Source organism: Zingiber officinale, chromosome 1A (assembly GCF_018446385.1).
Source record: "Zingiber officinale cultivar Zhangliang chromosome 1A, Zo_v1.1, whole genome shotgun sequence".
Lineage (NCBI taxonomy): Eukaryota > Viridiplantae > Streptophyta > Magnoliopsida > Zingiberales > Zingiberaceae > Zingiber > Zingiber officinale.
Window position 1 is genome coordinate 131,515,082 of NC_055987.1, and position 25,659 is coordinate 131,540,740.

The window sequence follows — 25,659 nt, forward strand, 5'->3', positions numbered from 1 at the left end:
TCGGACAGGATCAAATTGGCGCCGTCTGTGGGAACGCTCCTGCATTCGAACAAGAACAATGGACGAGGCTGGACGACAACACACGGTGGCGCTTTCAACAGAAGAACTCGACGCTCTGGTCGAGATGAGGGCCGCCAAACTCATGGAGCAAAAACAAAAAGCATCCGCCGAGCGGGCGGAGCAACAAGCAACATCTGCGTTTGGTGGCCGAGCGGAAGCACCTCCAGCCACCGTCGCATTCCATCGGGCCTTATTTCGCACCCCTGAAGCCATACCAGCCCGAAGAGATAGAGGATCTTCCTCAGATGAAATGCCAAGGCGGGATGACAGGAAGGGGAAAGCTCCCCGAGCGGACTCCTCCCCCGAGCGGATCAATCGCCAATTTTCGGAGGCTATCCTACGAGACCCTCTGCCCAAGCACTACGTGCCTCCGACGATCGGCGAATACAATGGAACAACAGACCCGGATGATCATCTGGGTAAGTTCGATAATACAGCCACGCTCCATCAGTACACAGATGGAGTAAAGTGTAGAGTCTTCCTTACCCTCTCGGGATCGGCTCAACGGTGGTTTCGGAGGTTGCCGGACGGATCCATCACGAGCTTCAAGGAATTCCGAACGGCCTTCCTCCACCACTTCGCCAGTAGTCGGCGTTATCAAAAGACAAGTGTCAGCTTATTCGCCATCAAGCAAGAGCCGAGAGAATCGCTTCGAGGTTATATTCAGCGATTCAACCAAGTGGCGATGGATATCCCCACGGCCACATCGGAGACGATGATGAATGCCTTCACGCAAGGCCTTGTGGATGGGGACTTCTTCCGGTCGCTCATCCGAAAGCCGCCCGAGATTATGATCACATGCTACATCCAACGAATATATAAATGTGGAAGAAGCGCAAGCCGCTCGGAAAAACTCCGGTGCAAGACTGCTCATGCCGAGCTTGACGCCGCCAGCCCACCCGGAGGACCGAGGGCAAGCAATTCGATCCCTCACGCCAGATCGCACGTACAAGAAGTGGCGTGGCCCAAGCCAAAGAAGAGGTGGACCCTATGTTCTGCACCTTCCACCAGACGGATACGCACAACACGAGGGATTGCCGAAGCCTTCCCTTTGTGTCCAATCCTGTTCCCAGGAAAGCCGAACGACGGTCGCCTCCCATCGACAGGAGACGTAGGACTCATGAAGCTGACCGGACCCGCACCGAGGGGCGACATCAGCAGACACCCGATCGGCACCGATCTCCGAGGCAGGAGAATCGCCGGGCGTCCAGAGAACGGTCACGACCGTCCGCTCGGGAGGAGGAAAATAGGAGCAATACTTCCCGGGGCGAGATCAACGTTATTGCTGGTGGGCCGACCGGAGGAGACTCCAACCGAGCCAGAAAGGCGGGCGTCCGGCAGCTGCAGATCCACGCGGTCGGCTGCAGCCAAGAGCGGGCAAGTGGACCGGAAATCACTTTCGGACCCGGGGACTTAGAAGGAGTAGAAGTGCCCCACGACGACGCGCTGCTCATTAAAGCGGTAATAGCAAATTACACCATTCACCGCATATTTGTTGACACAGGGAGCTCGGTCAACATCATATTCAAGAAGGCGTTCGATCAGCTGCAAATTGATCGAGCCGAGCTGCTGCCCCGCTCTACGGGTTTACGGGCAACGAAGTTCAGCCGGTCGGACAAATCCGGCTGGCCATCTCGCTGGGAGAAGAGCCGCTCAGGAGGACCAGGACAATAAACTTCGTGGTGGTCGACTCTCCCTCATCCTACAACGTCATTTTGGGACGACCGGCGCTCGGAGAATTCCGAGCGGTTGTCTCAACCTTCCACCAGAAGATAAAGTTCCCCGTGGAGGACAAAGTAGGAGAAGTGCGAGGAGATCAGCTAGCAGCTCGGCGGTGCTATATAGAGATGATCCGAGCAGAAGCTTGTTCCGCTCGGAAGGCGCCCCGAATTGAGGTACACGTCATAACCGAGAAACCTTCTGCTTTAATTTATGATGAAAAGGAGGAAGTCCAGATCCATCCGACCCGATCGAAGGCCACGACTTTTATCGCCTCTGATCTGGGGGAAGAACAGAAGGAGAAGCTGATTCAATGCCTCCAACGAAATCATGATGTCTTTGTCTGGTCGACACATGAGTTACCTGGAATTTCGCCGAGCCTAGCGCAGCATGAATTGCATGTCCGACCGGACGCTCGGCCAGTGAAGCAGAGAAAAAGGGACTTCAGCGCCGAGCAGAATGCCATTATCCGGGCGGAGGTGGAAAAACTTCTGAAGGCCGGCCACATACGCGAGGTGCAGTTCCCGAGCTGGCTGGCCAACGTAGTCTTGGTCTCCAAGCCGGGCGGCAAGTGGAGGGTCTGCATCGACTTTCGAGATTTAAACAAGGCATGCCCCAAGGATTTTTATCCTCTGCCTAGATCAGCTGGTGGACTCTACGGTCGGCTGTGAATTAATTTGCATGCTTGACGCCTACCAAGGATATCATCAAGTGCCGCCGCCCGGAAGATCAAGCTTCGTAACGGCAGACGGCACATATTGTTACAATGTGATGCCGTTCGGTAGAATGCGGGGCCACCTATCAACGCTTGATGAACAAGATGTTCAAGGAGCAGATCGGGCGGAATCGGAAGTTTATGTGGACGACATTCTTATCAAATCCGAACGGCCGATCTTTTCAAGGATATGGAAGAAACCTTCCGAACGCTGCGCAAATATGGAGTCAAGCTAAATCCCCAAAAGTGCCTGTTCGGAGCCAAAGGAGGGCGTTTCTTGGGGTACATAGTGATTGAGCGGGGAATCGAAGCAAATCCCAGCAAGGTTAAAGCACTGCAAGACATGCCGCCCCCAAGAAATACAAGAGAAGTGCAAAGGTTGACCGGTCGGATAACTGCTTTATCCAGATTCATCTCTAGAACCGCCGACCGGAGCCTGCCATTCTTCAGGATCCTGCGCAAGGCCACTAAGTTCCAGTGGGATGAAGAATGTGACCGAGCATTTGAAGAGTTGAAGACATATCTTAATTATCTGCCAGTGTTAGCCAAGCCGGTCGGAGGTGAGTCACTTTATATGTATCTGTCGTCAACTGAGCATGCTGTAGGCTCAGCACTTGTGAGGGCGAACGGCGAAGAACAGCCGGTGTATTTTCTAAGCCACATTTTAAAAGATGCTGAATCTCGTTACACTGGGCTCGAGAAGTTGGCCTTTGCTTTGGTTCTAGCCGCTCGGCGCTTGTGACCGTATTTCTTGGCTCACACCATTATTGTCCGGATGAACAGTCCACTCGGAAGAGTGCTGTTGAATCCAGAAGCGTCCGGACGGCTCATCAAGTGGACGACAGAATTAAGTGAATTTGACATCCAATATCAGCCCCGCTCGGCGATTAAAGCCCAATCCTTGGCTGATTTTGTGACCGAAGTGCAAAGAGCCGGAAGCTATGTGGAGAATATATGTGGATGGATCCTCCACTCGGAAGTGGGATCGAATATTACTACTCTCACCTCAGAAGAAAACATGCACCTATCCGTCCGGCTAGATTACAAAGCTACTAACAATGAAGCAGTATGAGGCCCTCATAGCCGGATTGCAGGCGGCATGTGGGAGCCGGTCGGGTGACACTCTATTCGATTCACAGTTGGTCAGCTCGGCAACTTTCCAAGACCTTTGAAATCAAGCGTGTTCGGCTCAAACTCTACCGAGGCCTTTGAAAACTCAAAGCTACTTTCCGAGAGGTGCTTATTCGGAAGATCCCACGAACGGAGAACCAGGCGGCCGATGAGTTAGCCAAACTCACGAGCTCAATAACGCCGGTCAACCAATTGAAAAAACACTGCTGGTGGCGCATGTCGACCGGATGCAAGGCCTCGCGTTTCCAAGTGACTGGAGGACACCTATTATAGAATTCCTCCGTTCGGGCACCACACCATCCGATGAATATGCAGCCCGGCTCCTCGGAAGAAGAGTCGGTTTACACTCATCGGAGATCGGCTTTACAAGAAAGCTTTCTCGCGCCCTTTGCTGAAATGTGTAAGCTCGGAGGACTCAACACATCCTCCGTGAAGTACATCAAGGATCATGCGGGGTCATCCGGCGGACGCTCATTGGCCAAGAAGATCCTCTTGGCGGATACTTTTGGCCAACTTTACAAGCAGATGCCGCTCGACTGTAAGTACATGCATGCCGAAGTATCACAACTTCTCCCACCGACCGGCAGAGGAGATGAAGGCATCAACCATCTCATGTCCGCTCGATCAATGGGGAATGGATATTGTGGGTCCATTTCCGATGGCGACCGGCGGAAATTTTACTAGTAGCGGTAGACTATTTCTCCAAGTGGGTGGAGGCCGAGGCGCAAAGATCACCGAACAAATGGTTAAAAATTCATCCGGCAACACATCATTTGTCGGTTGGCATTCCTCGCCGACTAGTGTCCGACAACAGGCGGCAGTTCACAGGGAAGATGTTAGGTGCAAAAGCTACGGCATTGAGCAACATTTCACGTCCGTGGCCTATCCTCGAGCAACGGTCAAGCTGAAATCGCCAACCGGGAAATTCTTCGTATTCTGCGCGCTCGGCTCGACCATTTGGGAGGGAGTTGGCCGGATGAAGTGCCGGGCGTCTTGTGGGCCATCCGAACGACGCCAAAAGAAGGGACGGAGTCACACCGTTCCATTTGGTATATGGCGGTGAGGTTGTCATACCGGTCGAAGTCGGCGTTGAGTCAGCCCGGATCCGAGCTATGATGATGACAACGCCGAACGAAGAAACATGGAGCTGGACTTGGTAGAAGAGGAGAGGGCAAAGGCGTCCGTTCGGTGATGGCATACCGTCAGTGGATGAAGCAAAACTACAACCGGCGCGTCGGCGATCTTGGCTGGAAGAAAGTCAAGCCGGTCGGCGACGTCGGCAAGCTTGAAGCTCCATGGGCAGGCCCTTTCAAAATCATCGAAAAGCTCCGCTCGGGCGCGTATTATCTGGAGGACGAGGACGGACGGCAGCTAGATAGGCCGTGGAGCGCGATCCAGCCTTACCGGCGGGGTGAAAGGTGTATCACTGTAAATCACCCATGTATTTCATTTTTCGACTAAATACTTGAAATGCAGAGATGAAAAGTCAAAAGAGCGAATATAAGGCATTATCATCAGAATCAAGGCCCCGAGCCGATCGGTCGGAGGTTTATATCTGAGCCGGAGCTCGAATCAAGGCCCCGAGCCAATCGGTAGGGAGGTTTATATCCGAGCCGGAGCTCGAACCAAGACCCGGGCCGTAGCCGGGAGCTAGAAATCGAAGACCCCGAGCTGTTCGGCCGGGCTGCATACTAGTGTGGCAGGAAGGAAACCAAAGCCCTGCGCTGTTCAGGATGATAGAGGGACGTTATTGCCTGAAGCGAAGGCCTGAGCCGGTCGTCCGGGTATATGGTTTTCCGAGCCAAATGCTCGACAACGAAGGCCCCGAGCCGCTCGGCCGGAGGTATACGGATCAAATTGGCGCCAAGCGCTCTAAAAACGGAAGCCCCGTACCATTCGGAAGGGGGTATATTATCCGAGCCAAGATACTCGACGAAGTGGACCCTGAGCCGTTCGGCCAGGGGGTAATTATCCAAGCTAGACTTGAAAGGAAGGCCAAGGTCGCTCGACCGTAGAGCCGCGCCGACCGGCTATAAAAACCGAGCGGAAAACCGACGAGCACCGTCGTTAAAAATCGAGAGCCGCGCCGATCGACTATAAATATCCGCGCCGTCTAACCCAGACGTTAAACCGTAGAGCCGCGCCGACCGGCTATAAAAACCGAGCGAAAAACCGACGAGCACCGTCGTTAAAAATCGAGAGTCGCGCCGATCGGCTATAAATATCCGCGCCATCTAGCCCAGACGTTAAACCGTAGAGCCGCGCCGACCGGCTATAAAAACCGAGCGGAAAACCGACGAGCCCCGTCGTTAAAAATCGAGAGCCGCGCCGATCGGCTATAAATATCCGCGCCGTCTAGCCCAGACGTTAAACCGTAGAGCCGCGCCGACCGGCTATAAAAACCGAGCGGAAAACCGACGAGCCCCGTCGTTAAAAATCGAGAGCCGCGCCGATCGGCTATAAATATCCGCGCCGTCGAGCTCCGACGATAAATATCGAGAGACGAGTCAGCGTCTATAAATAATCCGAGCGGACGAACCGACGAGCCCCGTCGTTAAAAATCGAGAGCCGCGCCGATCGGCTATATATATCCGCGCCGTCTAGCCCAGACGTTAAACCGTAGAGCCGCGCCGACCGGCTATAAAAACCGAGCGGAAAACCGACGAGCCCCGTCGTTAAAAATCGAGAGCCGCGCCGATCGGCTATAAATATCCGCGCCGTCGAGCTCCGACGATAAATATCGAGAGACGAGCCGGCGTCTATAAATAATCCGAGCGGACGAACCGACGAGCCCCGTCGTTAAAAATCGAGAGCCGCGCCGACCGGCTATAAATATCCGCGCCGTCGAGCTCCGACGATAAATATCGAGAGACACTTAAAGTTGGGACGAGGGAAAAATTTCTTGCTAAAATAGAAAGGAGCAGAAGATTATCTAATATGCAAGCCAAAAAAGTCATTACATAGATAAGCGGGGCCGAACGGCGGGAATTCAAAAAAGTTTACAGAAACGCTCCTCACACATCGAAATCAAAAAGAGCGTCGGGGATGGCGTCCATCACGCTCGCCAGATCCTCGGGAGGGATAGTCAGCTCGGCAGACAGGTGACCTTTGGTCTTCAGATAGCCCACCGCCGCCTTGATGGCCTCCTCGAACGTGAGGGATATCTTGTCGGTAAACTTCTCTCCGAAGTCTTCCGAGCGGAGGAACGCCTTCCTCACTTCGTCCGAGCGGGCCGACTCCCCCTCTTGATATTCTTTGAGCGCGGCATGGGCAGCGTCGCTGGCGGCTTGGAGATCCTTCAAGTCTCCGTCGAACCTTTGGAGATCAGCCGAGCGGCTCTCCTTCTCGGTGGCCAGCAGAGCATCCAGGTCCTTGATGCGTTGCTCCAGCCCCCGGATCTCCACCTTCATGCGGTCCATATCATTGATGGCCTGTTGCTTCCGAGTGGTCGCCGTCTTGATCTCCTTGTCTCGTTGTTTAATCATTGTTTCAAGTCGAACGACCTTGCTCGCCAGATCATTAGCTCGTTTCCGTTCGGCTTCCAGCGATTTTTTGGCCTTCTCCAGAGCGGTCGTCGACTGCCTGGCGCCCCCCGCTGCTTTTTGTTTCTTCAGTTCCTCCTCCAGCTCGGCCAACCGATCGCTAATGGCGATCTGCTCCACCCAGTTCTGCTAGCAAACGTGAACAGGTTAAAAACTTCAAATAGGAGAGAGAAGAGGGGGGGGGGGCTATACCCCGGTAGCTGATTGAAGGTTGCTGTCGCCGAGCTGCCCGGGAGTCAACTTGGCTATCCGACTCCGAGCATCTATCCAAGCTTGTGCGAGAGGGCCCGTCAGGGTGATCATCTGCTCAGGAAACACCGGCCGATCAGCAGCAGCCATGTACGCCTCCGAAGGGAGGCGCAAAACGGTTTTAAGTAAATTCTGGCCGCTCGGCTCGCTCTGAGATGGCCCACCAGCAGAAGAGGAGGGTAGCTCGCCTCGCTGAGGCGCTCGTCGAGTCCTCGAAGGGCGGACGGCACTTCAAGCCGGCCCTCGGAGAATCCACGAGGGGTCGGGTACTCTCGAGAGAAACTGTTCCGGACAGGACCGGCGCATCCGCACCCCGCTCGGGTTGTGGCTCATCAAGTGTAGAGGCAGGATTCCGCCGCGTTCCAGCCAGCACATCATCGGCGAACGACCCTCCACTTGACTTCACTCGCGGGTTCTATATTGCCGTGGCCTCATCGGGGAGGCGGGGCGTCCGGGGCTTCTGGGACCGTTGGCGTCCCCTCACCTTCTTCGCCGGCCGGATCAGCCGGAGCAATGCCCCGTTCGGCGGCCTCCTGGCTCGTCACCGCCTCAATCCGAGCGGCCTTCAGTTTGAGCTTCTCGGTGGCTCTGGCCCGCCACATGACCTCAGCTGCAGAAGCAGAGAATAAATCAGTTAGAACAAAATAAAGGGGAAGATAGGGAAGCTTACTCATGCTACAAGGCAGATCGGCTGGTGTAGAAGACAAGCCGAATATATGCATTACTCCTGGGAGAAGCATCTTGTCAATGTGGTAGCGCTGACCGACTAGCTGTTCGGCTGCATGGAGATAGTCTGCGTCACCTCTAAACTTGCCGAGCTCCGGTTGCGCAGGCATAGCCGTCTGCCACTTGGTGCGGAAAGTGGGCCGCTCGGGAAAGCGTATATAGAAAAAATGCTCCTTCCAGTGTTTGTTGGAGCTCGGCATATTATCGAAAAGGACGAAGCCTATCCTAGATTGGAAAACAAAGGTGCCCCACTCGGCTTGCTTGGGATAGTAGAAGTAGTGGAAGATTTTTGGGGTTAAGGGAATGCCGTTCAGTTTGAACAAAACTACCACTCCGCTCAGCAACCTAATAGAATTAGGAACTACTTGGCCGAGCGGAATGCGGAAATAGTTGCAAACTTCTAAGAAAAACTTGTGAGGAGGAAAACGTAGTCCGGCCAGGAATTGATCCCGGAAGAAGACAACAGTGTCGGGCGGAGGATCGTTAGGCCGATCGGAAGGCGTGGCTAACACTATTTCGTGGTCGGTCGGTAGGTCATATGCTCGAGTGAGGCGCATGGCGTCTTCCTCGTCGAACCGACTTTCCATGTTCGAGTACCAAAGACCCGGAGCACCGCCGGTTGACTGCGAGGTACTGGTCATGATCGAAAGGCCAGAATGCGGGATAGAAGAGGATGGTTCAAGCAATGGAAGAAAACCGGTTGAAAAGGATGATTAACAGAAAGAAGAATGCGTCTGAAGCGAGAAAAAGGCTCTTACAGGCGAGGAAGATGACCGGAAGAAGCCGTGTGATCGTCGGAAAGTCTGAGAACAAAGTCGCCGGCGAGAGGGGGAATGACAGGAGTCTGGAAACGAAGAAGACGAAATGCGGCGGAAACGAAGTCAAGGGTCTTATATCTCCGCCCGGAAACGATCTCCACCGTCCGATCCAGGTCGTCGATATCGAGGTTGTCATCGGATCGTCCGTTTCAAACGGCGGCTATCCCATCGGAAGTGACGTAACCGCCATACTTTGACAAATGCACGGTCGCCACGTGTCAGCCGGTTACTAGCCGCATTTAATGAGCTCCCCTTACCGTGCGCAGAGCACGTGATGGGTAGTGTGGGAGAACAACGGACATCGATTCCCAGAAAATATAAGGCATGGACAAAGTATCGCCGGACAGACAGATATCGCCGCACGGATGAGCATCTTTATGCCTGGCCGAGCGGCCTAAGGCAATGATCATTGTTTGACAGATCGGCAGTCCAGTCAGTCGGACTTTGCCTCCTTCGACTAGACTCGAGAGGAAGGCAAGTGATCCGGCGGTATGAGAGGAGGTCAAAGGGTCCAGTGGCTCGCCGGAAAAGGGCGAGCCGACCGGACTCAGAAGAAAGGGAAATCTGATAGTAAAAGGCACCCTGGTAGGGACCAGGGGTCCGACGCTCAAATAAAGCAGTGCGTAATGACCGAGCGGAAGGAGGTGCCGCCCGGACGGCGCAAAGAATCAAGGCCGTCCGGACGACGTTCATCGCCCGCCCGGCGGGCCGGGCACCCCAGTCAGACGGTGGGTAAAAGACGGGGACATCTGCCGTCCCATCAAAGAACATGCTCGGACTGGTGTCGGGTAAGCTCTCTGACAAGTGCATACCGTGGTATGGGTTGCTGACACGTACGCACCTCGGTGGGCGTGCATCAGTTCCTTCTCCGTCCTATATAAAGAGGCTATTACTTCGCCAAAGGTACGCATAATATAAATTTGGCAGCCACTTTCTCCACCACTTACCTGACTTGAGCGTCGGAGGACCGTCGCCGGGGCACCCCTCCCGGCTCGGTTTTGTTGCAGGTTCGCCGGAGCACTCGAGGATCCAGCAGAGAGCGCCACGTGCCCAGCGTCCGCTGACTCTTGGTTCGGACAGGATCAAATTTCAAGTCTCCATTGAATCTTTGGAGATCAGCCGAGCGGCTCTCTTTTTCGGTGCCCAGCAGAGCATCCAGGTCCTTGATGCGTTGCTCCAGCCCCCGGATCTCCACCTTCATGTGGTCCATATCGTTGATGGCCTGTTGCTTCCGAGTGGTCGCCGTCTGGATCTCCTTGTCTCGCTGCTTAATCATTGTTTCAAGCCGAACGACCTTGCTCGCCAGATCAGAGGCTCGTTTCCGTTCGGCTTCTAGCGATTTCTTGGCCTTCTCCAGAGCGGCCGTCGACTGCCTGGCGTCCCCCGCTGTTTTTTGTTTCTTCCTCGGCCAACCGATCGCTAATGGCGATCTGCTCCACCCAGTTCCGCTAGCAAACACGAGCAGGTAAAAACTTCAAATAAGAGAGAGAAGAGGGGAAGGGCTATACCCCGGTGGCTGATTGAAGGTTGCTGTCGCCGACGTTAGGGTGATCATCTGCTCAGGAAACACCGGCCGATCAGCAGCAGCCATGTACGCCTCCGAAGGGAGGCGCAAAACGGTTTTAAGTAAATTCTGGCCGCTCGGCCCGCTCTGAGACGGCCCACCAGCAGAAGAGGAGGGTAGCTCGCCTAAACGCCTGATACGTCGTCGAGTCCTTGAAGGGCTGGACGGCGGCACCTCCAAGCTGGCCCTCGGAGAATCCTGAGGGGTCGGGGTACTCTCGAGGGAAACTGTTCCGGACAGCGCCGGCGCATCTGCACCCCGCTCAGGTTGTGGCTCATCAAGTGTAGAGGCAGGTGCGGATTCCGGTCGCCTCCGTTTCCGAGTGCGTAGCGGCACATCATCGGCCGAACGGCCCTCCACTTCAGCTTCGGTCGTAGGTTCTATATTGCCCGCGGCCTCATCATGAGGGGCAGGGGCGTCCGAGGCTTCAGGGACCGTTGGCGTCCCCTCACCTTCTTCGCCGCCCGGATCAGCCGGAGCAATGCCCCGTTCGGCGGCCTCCTGGCTCGTCACCGCATCAATCCGAGCGGCGTTAGAACAAAATAAAGTGGAAGATAGGGAAGCTTACTCATGCTACAAGGCAGATCGGCTGGTGTAGAAGACAAGCCGAATATATGCATTACTCCTGGGAGAAGCATCTTGTCAATGTGGTAGCGCTGACCGACTAGCTGTTCGGCTGCATGGAGATAGTCTGCGTCACCTCTAAACTTGCCGAGCTCCGGTTGCGCAGGCATAGCCGTCTGCCACTTGGTGCGGAAAGTGGGCCGCTCGGGAAAGCGTATATAGAAAAAATGCTCCTTCCAGTGTTTGTTGGAGCTCGGCATATTATCGAAAAGGACGAAGCCTATCCTAGATTGGAAAACAAAGGTGCCCCACTCGGCTTGCTTGGGATAGTAGAAGTAGTGGAAGATTTTTGGGGTTAAGGGAATGCCGTTCAGTTTGAACAAAACTACCACTCCGCTCAGCAACCTAATAGAATTAGGAACTACTTGGCCGAGCGGAATGCGGAAATAGTTGCAAACTTCTAAGAAAAACTTGTGAGGAGGAAAACGTAGTCCGGCCAGGAATTGATCCCGGAAGAAGACAACAGTGCCGGGCGGAGGATCGTTAGGCCGATCGGAAGGCGTGGCTAACACTATTTCGTGGTCGGTCGGTAGGTCATATGCTCGAGTGAGGCGCATGGCGTCTTCCTCGTCGAACCGACTTTCCATGTTCGAGTACCAAAGACCCGGAGCACCGCCGGTTGACTGCGAGGTACTGGTCATGATCGAAAGGCCAGAATGCGGGATAGAAGAGGATGGTTCAAGCAATGGAAGAAAACCAGTTGAAAAGGATGATTAACAGAAAGAAGAATGCGTCTGAAGCGAGAAAAAGGCTCTTACAGGCGAGGAAGATGACCGGAAGAAGCCGTGTGATCGTCGGAAAGTCTGAGAACAAAGTCGCCGGCGAGAGGGGGAATGACAGGAGTCTGGAAACGAAGAAGACGAAATGCGGCGGAAACGAAGTCAAGGGTCTTATATCTCCGCCCGGAAACGATCTCCACCGTCCGATCCAGGTCGTCGATATCGAGGTTGTCATCGGATCGTCCGTTTCAAACGGCGGCTATCCCATCGGAAGTGACGTAACCGCCATACTCTGACAAATGCACGGTCGCCACGTGTCAGCCGGTTACTAGCCGCATTTAATGAGCTCCCCTTACCGTGCGCAGAGCATGTGGGAGAACAACGGACATCGATTCCCAGAAAATACAAGGCATGGACAAAGTATCGCCGGACAGACAGATATCGCCGCACGGATGAGCATCTTTATGCCTGGCCGAGCGGCCTAAGGAAATGATCATTGTTCGACAGATCGGCAGTCCAGTCAGTCGGACTTTGCCTCCTTCGACTAGACTCGAGAGGAAGGCAAGTGATCCGGCGGTAAAAATCCGGAACCCCATAAGGAGTCAACGCTGAGGGGAGGTCAAAGGGGCCAGTGGCTCGCCGGTAAAGGGCGAGGCGACCGGACTCAAGAAAGGGAAATCTGATAGTAAAAGGCACCCTGGTAGGACGCTCAAATAAAGCAGTGCGTAATGACCGAGCGGAAGGAGGTGCCGCCGACGCGAAGAATCAAGGCCGTCCGACGACGTTCATCGCCCGCGGGCCGCACCCCACGGGAACGTCTTCTGACAGCCGTCAAGTCGTATGGCTGTGCCATACTTCTAGTCTGACAACGGGTGGTCCTGCCGTCCCATCAAAGAACATGCTCGGACTGTGGCAGCATGGTGTCAGGTAAGCTCTCTGACAAGTGCATACCGTGGTATGGGTTGCTGACACGTACGCACCTCGGTGGGCGTGCATCAGTTCCTTCTCCGTCCTATATAAAGAGGCTATTACTTCGCCAAAGGTACGCATAATATAAATTTGGTAGCCACTTTCTCCACCACTTACCTGACTTGAGCGTCGGAGGACCGTCGCCGGGGCACCCCTCCCGGCTCGGTTTTGTTGCAGGTTCGCCGGAGCACTCGAGGATCCAGCAGAGAGCGCCACGTGCCCAGCGTCCGCTGACTCTTGGTTCGGACAGGATCAAATTTCAAGTCTCCATTGAATCTTTGGAGATCAGCCGAGCGGCTCTCTTTTTCGGTGCCCAGCAGAGCATCCAGGTCCTTGATGCGTTGCTCCAGCCCCCGGATCTCCACCTTCATGTGGTCCATATCGTTGATGGCCTGTTGCTTCCGAGTGGTCGCCGTCTGGATCTCCTTGTCTCGCTGCTTAATCATTGTTTCAAGCCGAACGACCTTGCTCGCCGGATCAGCAGCTCGTTTCCGCTCGGCTTCTAGCGATCTATTTTTTTTTTCTTCAGTTCCTCCTCCAGCTCGGCCAACCGATCGCTAATGGCGATCTGCTCCACCCAGTTCCGCTAGCTAACACGAACAGGTAAAAACTTCAAATAAGAGAGAGAAGAGGGGAAGGGCTATACCCCGGTGGCTGATTGAAGGTTCTGTCACTGAGCTGCCCGGGAGTCAACTTAGCTATCCGACTCGAGCATCTATCCAAGCTTGCGAGAGGGCCCGCTGTGGTGATCATCCGCTCAGAAACACCTACCGATCGGCGGCATATGTACGCCTCAAGGGAGACGCAGAAGGCCGCCGCCCGCCCGAGATGGCCCGCCCAGAAGAGGTGGGTAGCTCGCCTAACGCCGAGACGCCGCCGAGTCCTCAAGGGCCGGACGGTGGCACTTCCAAGCCGGCCTCGGAGAATCTCGAGGGGTCGGGTACTCTCGAGAAACTGCTCTGCAGACAAGACCGCAAGATCCGCACCCCGCCAGTTGTGGCTCATCAAGTGTAGAGGCAGGTGCGGCGCGCAGCGGCACATCATCGGCCGAACGGCCCTCCACTTCAGCCTTCACTGCAGTTCTATATTGCCTGGCCTCACGAGAGGCAAGGCCCGGGCTTCGGGACCGTTGCCCTCACCTTCTTCGCCGCCGGATCAGGAGCAATGCCTGCTCGCGGCCTCGCTCGCCACCGCATCAATCCGAGCGGCCTTCAGTTTGAGCTTCTCGTGGCTCGCCCGCCACATGACCTCAGCTGCAGGCAGAGAATAAATCAGTTAGAACAAAATAAAGTGGAAGATAGGAAGCTTACTCATGCTACAAGGCGGATCGGCGGTGTAGAAGACAAGCCGAATATATGCATTACTCCCGGAGAAGCATCTTGTCAATGTGGTAGCGCTGACCGACTAGCTGTTCGGCCGCATGGAGATAGTCTGCGTCACCTCTAAACTTGCCGAGCTCCGGTTGCGCAGGCATAGCCGTCTGCCACTTGGTGCGGAAAGTGGGCCGCTCGGGAAAGCGTATATAGAAAAAATGCTCCTTCCAGTGTTTGTTGGAGCTCGGCATATTATCGAAAAGGACGAAGCCTATCCTAGATTGGAAAACAAAGGTGCCCCACTCGGCTTGCTTGGGATAGTAGAAGTAGTGGAAGATTTTTGGGGTTAAGGGAATGCCGTTCAGTTTGAACAAAACTACCACTCCGCTCAGCAACCTAATAGAATTAGGAACTACTTGGCCGAGCGGAATGCGGAAATAGTTGCAAACTTCTAAGAAAAACTTGTGAGGAGGAAAACGTAGTCCGGCCAGGAATTGATCCCGGAAGAAGACAACAGTGCCGGGTGGAGGATCGTTAGGCCGATCGGAAGGCGTGGCTAACACTATTTCGTGGTCGGTCGGTAGGTCATATGCTCGAGTGAGGCGCATGGCGTCTTCCTCGTCGAACCGACTTTCCATGTTCGAGTACCAAAGACCCGGAGCACCGCCGGTTGACTGCGAGGTACTGGTCATGATCGAAAGGCCAGAATGCGGGATAGAAGAGGATGGTTCAAGCAATGGAAGAAAACCGGTTGAAAAGGATGATTAACAGAAAGAAGAATGCGTCTGAAGCGAGAAAAAGGCTCTTACAGGCGAGGAAGATGACCGGAAGAAGCCGTGTGATCGTCGGAAAGTCTGAGAACAAAGTCGCCGGCGAGAGGGGGAATGACAGGAGTCTGGAAACGAAGAAGACGAAATGCGGCGGAAACGAAGTCAAGGGTCTTATATCTCCGCCCGGAAACGATCTCCACCGTCCGATCCAGGTCGTCGATATCGAGGTTGTCATCGGATCGTCCGTTTCAAACAACGGCTATCCCATCGGAAGTGACGTAACCGCCATACTCTGACAAATGCACGGTCGCCACGTGTCAGCCGGTTACTAGCCGCATTTAATGAGCTCCCCTTACCGTGCGCAGAGCACGTGATGGGTAGTGTGGGAGAACAACGGACATCGATTCCCAGAAAATACAAGGCATGGACAAAGTATCGCCGGACAGACAGATATCGCCGCACGGATGAGCATCTTTATGCCTGGCCGAGCGGCCTAAGGCAATGATCATTGTTCGACAGATCGGCAGTCCAGTCAGTCGGACTTTGCCTCCTTCGACTAGACTCGAGAGGAAGGCAAGTGATCCGGCGGTAAAAATCCGGAACCCCATAAGGAGTCAACGCTGAGGGGAGGTCAAAGGGTCCAGTGGCTCGCCGGAAAAGGGCGAGCCGACCGGACTCAGAAGAAAGGGAAATCTGATAGTAAAAGGCACCCTGGTAGGGACCAGGGGTCCGACGCTCAAATAAAGCAGTGCGTAATGACCGAGCGGAAGGAGGTGCCGCCCGGACGGCGCAAAGAATCAAGGCCGTCCGGACGACGTTCATCGCCCGCCCGGCGGGCCGGGCACCCCAGTCAGACGGTGGGTAAAAGACGGGGACATCTTCTGACAGCCGTCAAGTCGTATGGCTGTGCCATACTTCTAGTCTGACAACGGGTGGTCCTGCCGTCCCATCAAAGAACATGCTCGGACTGTGGCAGCATGGTGTCAGGTAAGCTCTCTGACAAGTGCATACCGTGGTATGGGTTGCTGACACGTACGCACCTCGGTGGGCATGCATCAGTTCCTTCTCCGTCCTATATAAAGAGGCTATTACTTCGCCAAAGGTACGCATAATACAAATTTGGCAGCCACTTTCTCCACCACTTACCTGACTTGAGCGTCGGAGGACCATCGCCGGGGCACCCCTCCCGGCTCGATTTTGTTGCAGGTTCGCCGGAGCACTCGAGGATCCAGCAGAGAGCGCCACGTGCCCAGCGTCCGCTGACTCTTGGTTCGGACAGGATCAATATTATAGTTGAGTTCTATTGTTTTGGTATGAGTTTGAAATCATTAGCTGAGATGATTAAATGTTATTTTATATGTCAAATTCGAAACATGGTAAAAGAAAATTAATAGTTTTGTAAATATAAAAAATTATTTTGTTAATAGATTTTTTTATTTTTTATTATTTTTTTATTTTAAAAAGACAACGCTTTTAAAGCGTTGTAACAGTGTTGTCTTTGCCAAAACAACAATGCTTTTAAAACGTTGCAATAATGTTGTTTTTGCAAAAAAGACAACACTTTTAAAGCGATGCAAAAGGGTTGTTTTTGCCAAGAAACAACAATGTTTTTAAAGCTTGCAATAATGATGTTTTCGCAAACGACAACGCTTTTATAGCGTTATAAAAACGTTGTCTTTGCCAAAAATAACAACGTTTTTAAAACGTTGCAAAAGTGTTGTCTTTGCTACAAAAGACAACGTTTTTAAAGCGTTGTCGTAGAGCGGACTTTTAACAACAGTGCTTTTAACAATGCTTTTTCACCAACAAATACAACGCTTTTAAAGCGTTGCCTATTAGCGTTTTTCTTGTAGTGATAATTTTAATTTTTCTACATGTGAATAATTTATAAAGAAGAAAAAATAAAATATCTTTCCAATCTACAAGTAAGGAAAGAGATCTAATCTCTTTCTTTAATCTTTTGTAGATCCTTTTTAACGAGATATTTTAATTTTAAATCTCTCCAATAAATTATATCTTTCACATAAGAAAATTTTAAAATTAAAATTCTTTTTAATTTAATGGGGGCCGGCCACCTAAGCTTGGGTTCAAGCTAGGGTCGGCCACCCATGAACCAAGGCTTGGCCGGCCCTAACTTGAACCACAAGCTAGCTTGGCCGACCCTTACATCATGAGTACGAAGGTGGGTATAGGTGAGTATAGCACTCTATAAATAAGAGGCTACGATAGGGACCGAGAGGAGGAATTGGTTTTGGTCTCCTGATAAAATTAAGCATCCCGTGTTCGCCCCAAACACACAACTTAATTTTATCAATAATAATTCATTCCACTAGAGAACTATTATTGAACTACCGCACCAATCCCAAATTACATTTTTGGGCTCCTTCTTATTATGAGTGTGTTAGTCTCCCTGTGTTTAAGATGTCGAATGTCCACTAATTAAGTGAGTTACTGACAACTCATTTAATTAATATCTTAATCCAAGAATAGTACCATTCAATCTTATCGTCATGTTGGACTAAGTCCACCTGCAGGGTTTAACATGACAATCTTTATGAGCTCATCTTGGGGACATTATCAACCTAGATTACTAGGACACAGTTTCCTTCTATAATCAACAACACACACTATAAGTGATATCATTTCCCAACTTTTCGGGCTTATTGATTCATCGAACTAAATCTCACCCATTGATAAATTAAAGAAATAAATATCAAATATATGTGCTTGTTATTATATTAGGATTAAGAGCACACACTTCCATAATAACTGAGGTCTTTGTTCCTTCATAAAGTCAGTATAAAAGGAACGACCTCAAATGGTCCTACTCAATACACTCTAAGTGTACTAGTGTAATTATATAGTTAAGATAAACTAATACCTAATTGCACTACGACCTTCCAATGGTTTGTTCCTTTCCATCTTGGTCGTGAGCTACTGTTTATAATTTATAAGGAACCGATAACATGATCTTCTGTGTGTGTCACCACACACCATGTTATCTACAATATAAATTAATTGAGCAACTACATTTATCGTAAATGTAGACATTTGACCAATGTGATTCTTATTTCTAGATAAATGTTTATACCAAAAGTTAGGCTTTTAGTATACATCCTAACAGATATGATCCAAAGGTCTATTTTGATAACGGTCCTTGAATCTTGATATGATGTTTGGGGGAGCATGGCTCAACATCATCGAGATGACGCCACTCGTTCGTTGGTAAGTGAATGATGGCTGTTATGTGCCTATGGTCGCTCGGACCAAATGGCTTAGAAGTGGCTTGTCCTTGTGACTTGGGCATTGGGGAGGAGCGGATAGTGGACACTTGGGCAGCTGGAAAGGACGACCGAGATGGCATGTATGCGACTAGCTGCGCGCATATGGTCTTCGATGACAGAGGGAATAGCGAGGTGTCCGGTCAGATGACATAGAAGTGGGAATCGCGGCCAGCTCTGGTTTGGGAAAGGCAGGAGATGAGGTCTCACCCCGCTAGGAGTGCAGACGCGAGGCAGTAGGATCAGGGGTTTGTAGTGCAGAGGTAGTCGAACGGGATGAAGCTTCCCTCCGATGCCTCTTGCGTCGTTGGATTAATGGCTCACTCGAGGTGGCCGACTTTGAGGGCACCACGATTGGCGCTATTAATGGTCGCTCAGGATGGAGTTCAACTGTGACGGTCGTGGCATCGCTAGCCGCCATCTAGTTTCCTCTAGCCTCGCTAGCCGCTGCGTGACATCCTCTAGCTTCGCCGATCAGATTGCCAGATTGGTCGACCAGCAATAGGCCCTAAGTTTCTAGCTCAACAATGCCTTTAGCATTAATCTCTGCATTTGCAAGCCTGCTTTCGCCGCTCAGCCATGCTCTCAACATGATTTGAGTTGTAAAAAAGGAAGAGAAATCAGTTAGATCCAAGGATGGGAAGAAGAAAAAGGGCATACCTAGGGTAAGGGGTAGCCACGTTCGGATTGGGCTTAATCAGAAAACATATAAGACACTCTTCAATAGTAGCTGGTGTATGTGGTATCTCTAGTCGGCTAGACTAGAGGTTGCTTGAAGGTAGTTCGATTGGCCTCGATATCTTTTGAGCGATGGAGCCTTCATCACTTGCATCTGCCAACTAGTCAGAAAGTTGGGCCGAGCGGGAAAATGAACAAAAAAATAATGTTCCTTCCAGTGCTTATTAGAGGATGACATTTTATCAAAAAGATGGCACTCACTTGGGCTTGAAAGAGAAAGGTCCCCGGCTCGGACAATTTAGGATAATAAAAGTAATAGAACACCTGAGATACTAAAGGGATGCTGTGCAGACAGAATATCACGACCATCCTACACAGCAACCTAAAGGAGTTGGGCATTAATTGGTGTAGGAAAATGTGGAAATATCTACACACTTCATAGAAAAAAGGGTGAACGGAAAAGCGGAGGCCGACGCAAAAGTGGTCCTTAAAAAAGGTAAAAAATTGGCTGGAGGCAAATGAGGTCGGTTGTAAGTAGAGGGGATGACAATTTGATAGTTAGTGGGGAAACGATAGATGAGTTTCATTTGATCAATTTTGTCGTCGTTGAACTTGGACCCGGTAGAAGTGTACCAAAGCCCGAGGATGAACTCAGGAGGCTGAGGAGACGAGGCCATAGAAAATCAAGAAGGAAGAAGACCGAGAACTCGACGAGAGAAAGAAAGAAAAAGCTTACTAAGGAATATCGCCGATGATGATGAGGAAGAAGAGAATCGGAAGTGAGCATGCGCAAGAGAGAAAGGGTGATGAGGAAGGAAAATGATGACGAGTAAGGGCTTATAAACCCTCTGGACGGTTGCTTTGAGCCGTCCAATCGAGAGTTACAAAAAATGAAACCAAGATCTGACAGTGAGATTCAAAACGATGCTTGTCACATCAATCATAGATATTCGTCTATCACATCAAGCGTGCGGGGCAGAGAGTAAGACATGTGGCAGCTGGCTACAAGGAAGCATTAATGAGACTTGATAAAAAGGCATGAGCAGCGTGCTCAACAATAATGACAAGAGATTTGCACGGTCTTCCAGAAATTGGAAGAATGTCAGCAACTGTTAAAAGACACTCGTCCAAGGAAGCGGCGAGAAGTGGAAACATCGCTAAGTGCCATCACCAATCATCCCGACCGACAAAACTAGGGTCAGTGGCAGATAGTCGAGCGGTGGCTCTGAACTCATGACAGGAAGTGATAGCTGAGCGGTGGCTCTAAACCCAGGTTAGCAACTGATAATAGAGCGGCAACTCTAAACCTATGGCAGCAAGTGGTAGCCGAGCGATGACTCTAAACCCTACAATATCAGATCAGCCATGAAGGTCATCAGAGACATTGTTTGTCCAATCAGTCGGACTTACAGCCTCCTTCGACTAGATTTGAGGGAAAGACTTGTGATGCGGTGGTAAAAGGTGCCTATCTAAGTCAAAGGCGGGACTAGTAGCCAACATAGAGGTCAAAGTCAAGGCGGTCAACACTAGAGAGCCAAAGAGTCCACCAAGGTTGGCCGAGTGGAAGTCCACAACAACTATCGATCGGCCAGGTGGCTTATATGAGTGGTCTGCTTGTCCGGCCAAGGTCACTATGGAAAGAACATCAAAGGCTCACAACTGTCCAAAGGAATGCTATGCCAATCATAGCGCATGTCCGGTTGGGCAAGAAACAATCTGCCGAACCGAGGTAGTACGAAGAAGTGCAACCGAGATCGATCGGGTGGGGAATCCCGGCCGAGCAACTCCCCCGCTCAGCAAGTAGTGTGACCTTTCTCATATCTTGTATTATCCCTCTGGGAGATAATGTCGCTGACAACTGGGCATGTTCAATAGGTAAATCGTATGAAGGAAACTTCTACTGTTATATTAGAGATTTGCATATCCTATTAAAGTATGGTGTCAGAGACACTTTCTTGATAGGTTTTTTCATAGGATATTTGGAAAAACGTGCCTGAATCTTGAGAAGCATGCACGTCGCCTACTATAACACTGTATAAAGGACGTTCCATGCACCGGAAAAAGTATGTGATATTTGTTATTTGTGCTTGTGCTCTCACTCTACTAGATTGCTCTGTTGTCTTTCTACTGTTTCGATGTCTGACTTGAACGTTGAAGGGTCAACGTCGAGGACCTCTTCCTTGGTCCCGCATTGACGTTTCTTGTGTTGTAGATCAGAAAGGAGTCTTCGCACAGTCAACTGAGGAGCCACATCCCTAACTAACCTTCTTTACCGTTTTCGGACAAGATCACTTAAAAAGGATCAAATTGTTAAAAGGATTGTTTAAATTTGACTTAAATTTGATTCCTTTAGATATTATCGAGTTCTCAATTTAATTTTGATTATTTAAAATTTTTATATTTTAAATTTATTTGATAATTATTAAATTTGATAATACAAATTTATTATTATTATTATTTTTTACTTATATAGCATGTTAATAAAAGTTTTATAAACATATTTCTGAACATTTCCCCGGGATGCCTCCGCGCCGTCTGCCAAGTGCTCGATCGAATGCTCCACCGCACCGCGGCCTACTACAACTCCCTCATCGCCGCCTATGGTCGCAGTGGACGCGGCCGTGTAGCGGCCACGCTCCTTCCCGTGATGCTGGCGGCTGGCCTCAGACCGACCCGGTTCACCTTCGCGCCCCTCCTCTCCGCACCTTCTATCGGCCTCGACGAAGGCATCCGACTGCACTCCATGATTCTCAAATTCGGTTTTCTTCATTCAGATGCTTTCTCCGGCACCGCCTTGCTTGGTCTCTATGCTCGATATGGTAGCTTAACACAAGCGTACCATTTGTTCGACGAAATGCCTGCTAGGACCATCGTCACTTGGAACTCCATGATTGCGGCATTCTCTCGGTTCAGCTTTAACGAGGAGTCCATGTCTTTGTTTCGACAGCTCTTGGCAAGTGGAATTGGCCTGACGGAGTGCTCTTTTCTCAGTATTTTACCAGCGCTTTCGGATAACTTGCAGTCCGTGGAGCTTATTCTTGGGCTGTCTCTTAAGACAGCAATGAATTCTTTCCTTGCTGTTGCGAATGCACTGCTCTGCTCACTCTTCACTTGCTTTGGAGTGCACACAGCCGAGCGGTTGTTTAACAGTTTGCCAATCCGGGACGTCGTTTCTTGGAATACCATAATAGCAGGACTCGCAAAGAGTGGAATGCCAGAGAAATCTTTGGAGTTATTTCAGATGATGCTTACCAACAAGGCATCGCCGACTGATACTACAATTGTCAGTGCCATCAATGCTTGTGTTAGCATGAACTCAGCGGAGTACGGAGTGCTCATCCATGCCAAAGCCACCAAGTACGGTCTTGACAACAATGTGTTTGTGGCTAGTTCGCTGATCAACTTCTATGCAAGTTGGAGAAGATTGGCAGATGCACAGAGAATGTTTGATGGAATTCCTGAAAAAAATGTTGTCTGTTGGAATTGCCTAATCTCAGGCTATTCAAAAACTGATTCGCCTACTTGTGTGCTTCTTTTCAAGTCATTGTTGAAATCAGAGGTCAGACCAAATGAGCTATCATTCTCTTCGATGCTTCCGAGAGTACTTTTTCTAGAACTCCAGCAACTCCATTCATTTATCATAAAGTTGGGGTACACTAAGAATCACTACATTTCTAGTGCTCTTATTGCCTCATATGACTCTCATGGCATTCCAGCTGATTTATCACCTTGCATCAGTGGCATTGACGCAGAAACATCTACTGCCAAAATGAATGCTATAGCCAGTATTTATAACAGGGATGGCCAGTATGAAGAAGCCCAGCAGCTACTATTCCAGCTGCAAAGCCCTGATACCTTCTCCTGGAATATCTTGTTAAATGCTTGTGCACGCAATAGAGACTATTCTGAAGCCTTCTTGTGGTTCAAGCATATGCAAGCTGCAGGGCATTCATTTGATACCTATACTGCTATGAGCTTACTGAGCATCTGTTCAAGGATTAACAGCCTTGCGCTTGGAGGATCACTTCATGGTCTCATCGTAAAGACTATCTCTTGTTGTTGCGACACTTTTGTGTGCAATATGTTAATGGACATGTATGCAAAGTGTGGTAGCATTGATGGCTGTGTGAGGGTTTTCGAAGAAATGGGTGACAAGAAGAACCTTATTTCATGGACTGCTCTTGTCTCTGGACTGGGATTGCATGGTCGTCCTCATGAAGCACTTGCAAGCTTCAATCATATGAAATCAGAGGGCTTCGAACCAGACCGAGTTGCTCTACTCGCAGCCCTCTCGGCATGCAGGCATGGCGGTTTGATAGAAGCAGGAATGCAATTATTTGAAAGTATGAAGAATGTTTATGGCATTGAACCAGAGATGGACCACTATGTTTGTGTAGTTGATATGCTATGTAACTGTGGACAGCTAAAGGAGGCTGAGATGGTGATCAGTGGCATGCCATTTCAGCCAAACGGTGTCCTTTGGCGCACCTTTCTTCAAGGTTGCAAGAGATTTGGAGGTTTTCTAACATGAACAGGTTAAGGAGATTAAACTCAGATGAAATGTAACCTCTTTCTTTATTATTTGTTACATCTGTTTATGAATTTAAACTTAATCTAATTGATAAAGAAAACGTCCTCCATGGCTATCCAAAGGAAGCACATTATATTAGCTTCCAACTCAGTTCAGGTATAAAATTAACAATCAGTCCTCTGATCTTGTACTTTCTGTTTTCGCACCCGGCGAACTCCGTCAGCAGCCATAACCACCACCTCCTCCGCTCCTGCTCCTCCACTTGTGGTCTCCACCGTCAAATGTAGGTTTTGACTGGGGTCAAAAAAAAAAAAAAAAAAAAAAGTAGAAGGTACTCTATTTTATTTTTTTTCATCTTTAACTAAAATACTATAACATGTTTTAAAATACTATAAATAATTTTAGTTAAAATTATTTTGGTATTGATTAAATTTTTGTGTTCATGTTTGAAAGCGGAGAAGATGATAAATTAGAGATATAGTTTGAAGATGAATGAAGTGAAGACAAGAGGTGTTAGTGCCAGGCCGGGAAAAGATTCTCGACGTTGTTCCTTCGATGTTCAAATTAGTTTCAGACGAAGTGGGGAGTAATTAGAATGCGATAATTAATGACGACAAAGATAGCAATTCAAGAGATTCAGAGATTAATTTTAATTATTGATGATTTTTCATTTTTGGATTGTAATACAAATCATATTTTTCATTATTTCTATATTTATTATTACCATATTTATAATAATATATTTCTATATTTATCATTATATTTTCCATATATGATCTTAACAATATGTATAAAAAGATGAGTTAGCCTATGACAATTATCAATCAATAATAAAAAAGCAATTGTCTTTTCTTTCCTTGTCTTTCTAGTTCTTTCTTATGTCTATGTGCTTCCACATTATGTATTTCAACATAGTATCAAAGTCATGATCTTTAGTTTCTTCCCATCAATTTCCCACTTTTTCTCTGCTTAACAGCAGCAACCAATTTCTCATTCTCTTAATTTTTCTTCCCATCAATTTCTCTCTTCTTTATACTGCTAAAGTATCTAGCTCTTCTTACTTTCTTTCTTTGTTTCTATATTGCTTCTTTTTACCATAATGCATGCTACAACCTCTTCTCTATGCATCTTTTTCTTCATCACAAATTGTAGATCTGTACGCAAGTTAACAATTAGCTGAGGGTGACACCGGGTGTAGCATCCACGACAGCAACTCCTTGTTACAAAAGTCTAGGAGTCACCCCCTTTCCTTAAAAATTCACCAACTCCACCGCTTTCTTCTTCGTGGGTTCAAGTTCACTTCACGACACCTTCATCGGCATCGCCTTCTCTCGGGCTTTCTTTTCGGCCTCCTCTATAGTCTCTTATGCTTTCTTAGAAGTTTCTTTCTTCTTTCTTTCCCTTCCCTCGCTGTTTCGGCTTTTAGCAACTATTTTTTATTTCCCTTCTCTTGTTGTTTCCTTCTCAAAAATAGTTCAAAAGTATTTTTCTTATCTTTCCTCATTAATGTTCCCCTTCTTCTTCTTTCAAGTTTCGATAAAAATCTTCTACTTACAAATGTCTTCCTCTTACTTTTCTTTCCCAAAATCAACAAGTTACTCTAAAGCTCCTCTCTTTTACTATTACTGTCCTCTTTTCTCTTTCTCTTCTTATTTTTCTCATAGTAAGAGCAATATTATTGTCCTTAATTTCAAGGACATCAAATTTCATCCCTCTTTATCTTCCTCTCTCTTTCTTCTCCTTCTATCTCATCTTTTACAATAGCAGGTTCATTATTACTTTCTTTTCTTAGACGATCAAATAGCAAGCTTCTTTCATTGCTCAGCACACAATAGCAGATTTTCTTCCTCTGCTCCAGCATATGCAACCACCTTCTTTCTCTACTGCTTTTATTTCGGAGACAGATCAGATTCCAACCATCAAACAACAACTCATCGTCTCCTTCTCGTTGTTGTCTTCTTTCATCAAAGACAAAGTTCAAAAAATCTGTCGTTTCGTTGATCGTACTGGTGGATTTTACTTTAGAAGATATGATTAGTTAACAACTGATCCCGTCTGGAAGCTGAGTCAGACGGACCATCGGGTGAGGTGGCGAGAATGTTGACTGACTTGCGACACCCCGGAGGAGGGTGTGTTGAGATGGTTTCTGTGTTGACCAAGTCTTCAGAAGTCCTCTGGTCAACGCTACCTCCAACCAGTGACCGGGTTGACCCGACCCCCGGTACCTCGATGCTCAAGGCAAATCTAACG

General features: G+C 49.6%; 1 protein-coding gene across 1 annotated transcript; it reads left to right on the forward strand.

Moving 5' to 3' along the window:
• The first annotated feature begins 7,571 nt into the window (after positions 1-7,571).
• Positions 7,572-23,509, forward strand: LOC122003009 (pentatricopeptide repeat-containing protein At3g58590-like). Its single transcript, XM_042558438.1, has 2 exons — positions 7,572-7,682; positions 21,352-23,509. Exons 1-2 carry the CDS (start codon positions 7,572-7,574, stop codon positions 23,407-23,409), a joined length of 2,169 nt encoding a protein of 722 aa, XP_042414372.1. The 3' UTR covers positions 23,410-23,509.
• The last annotated feature ends 2,150 nt before the right edge of the window (positions 23,510-25,659 follow it).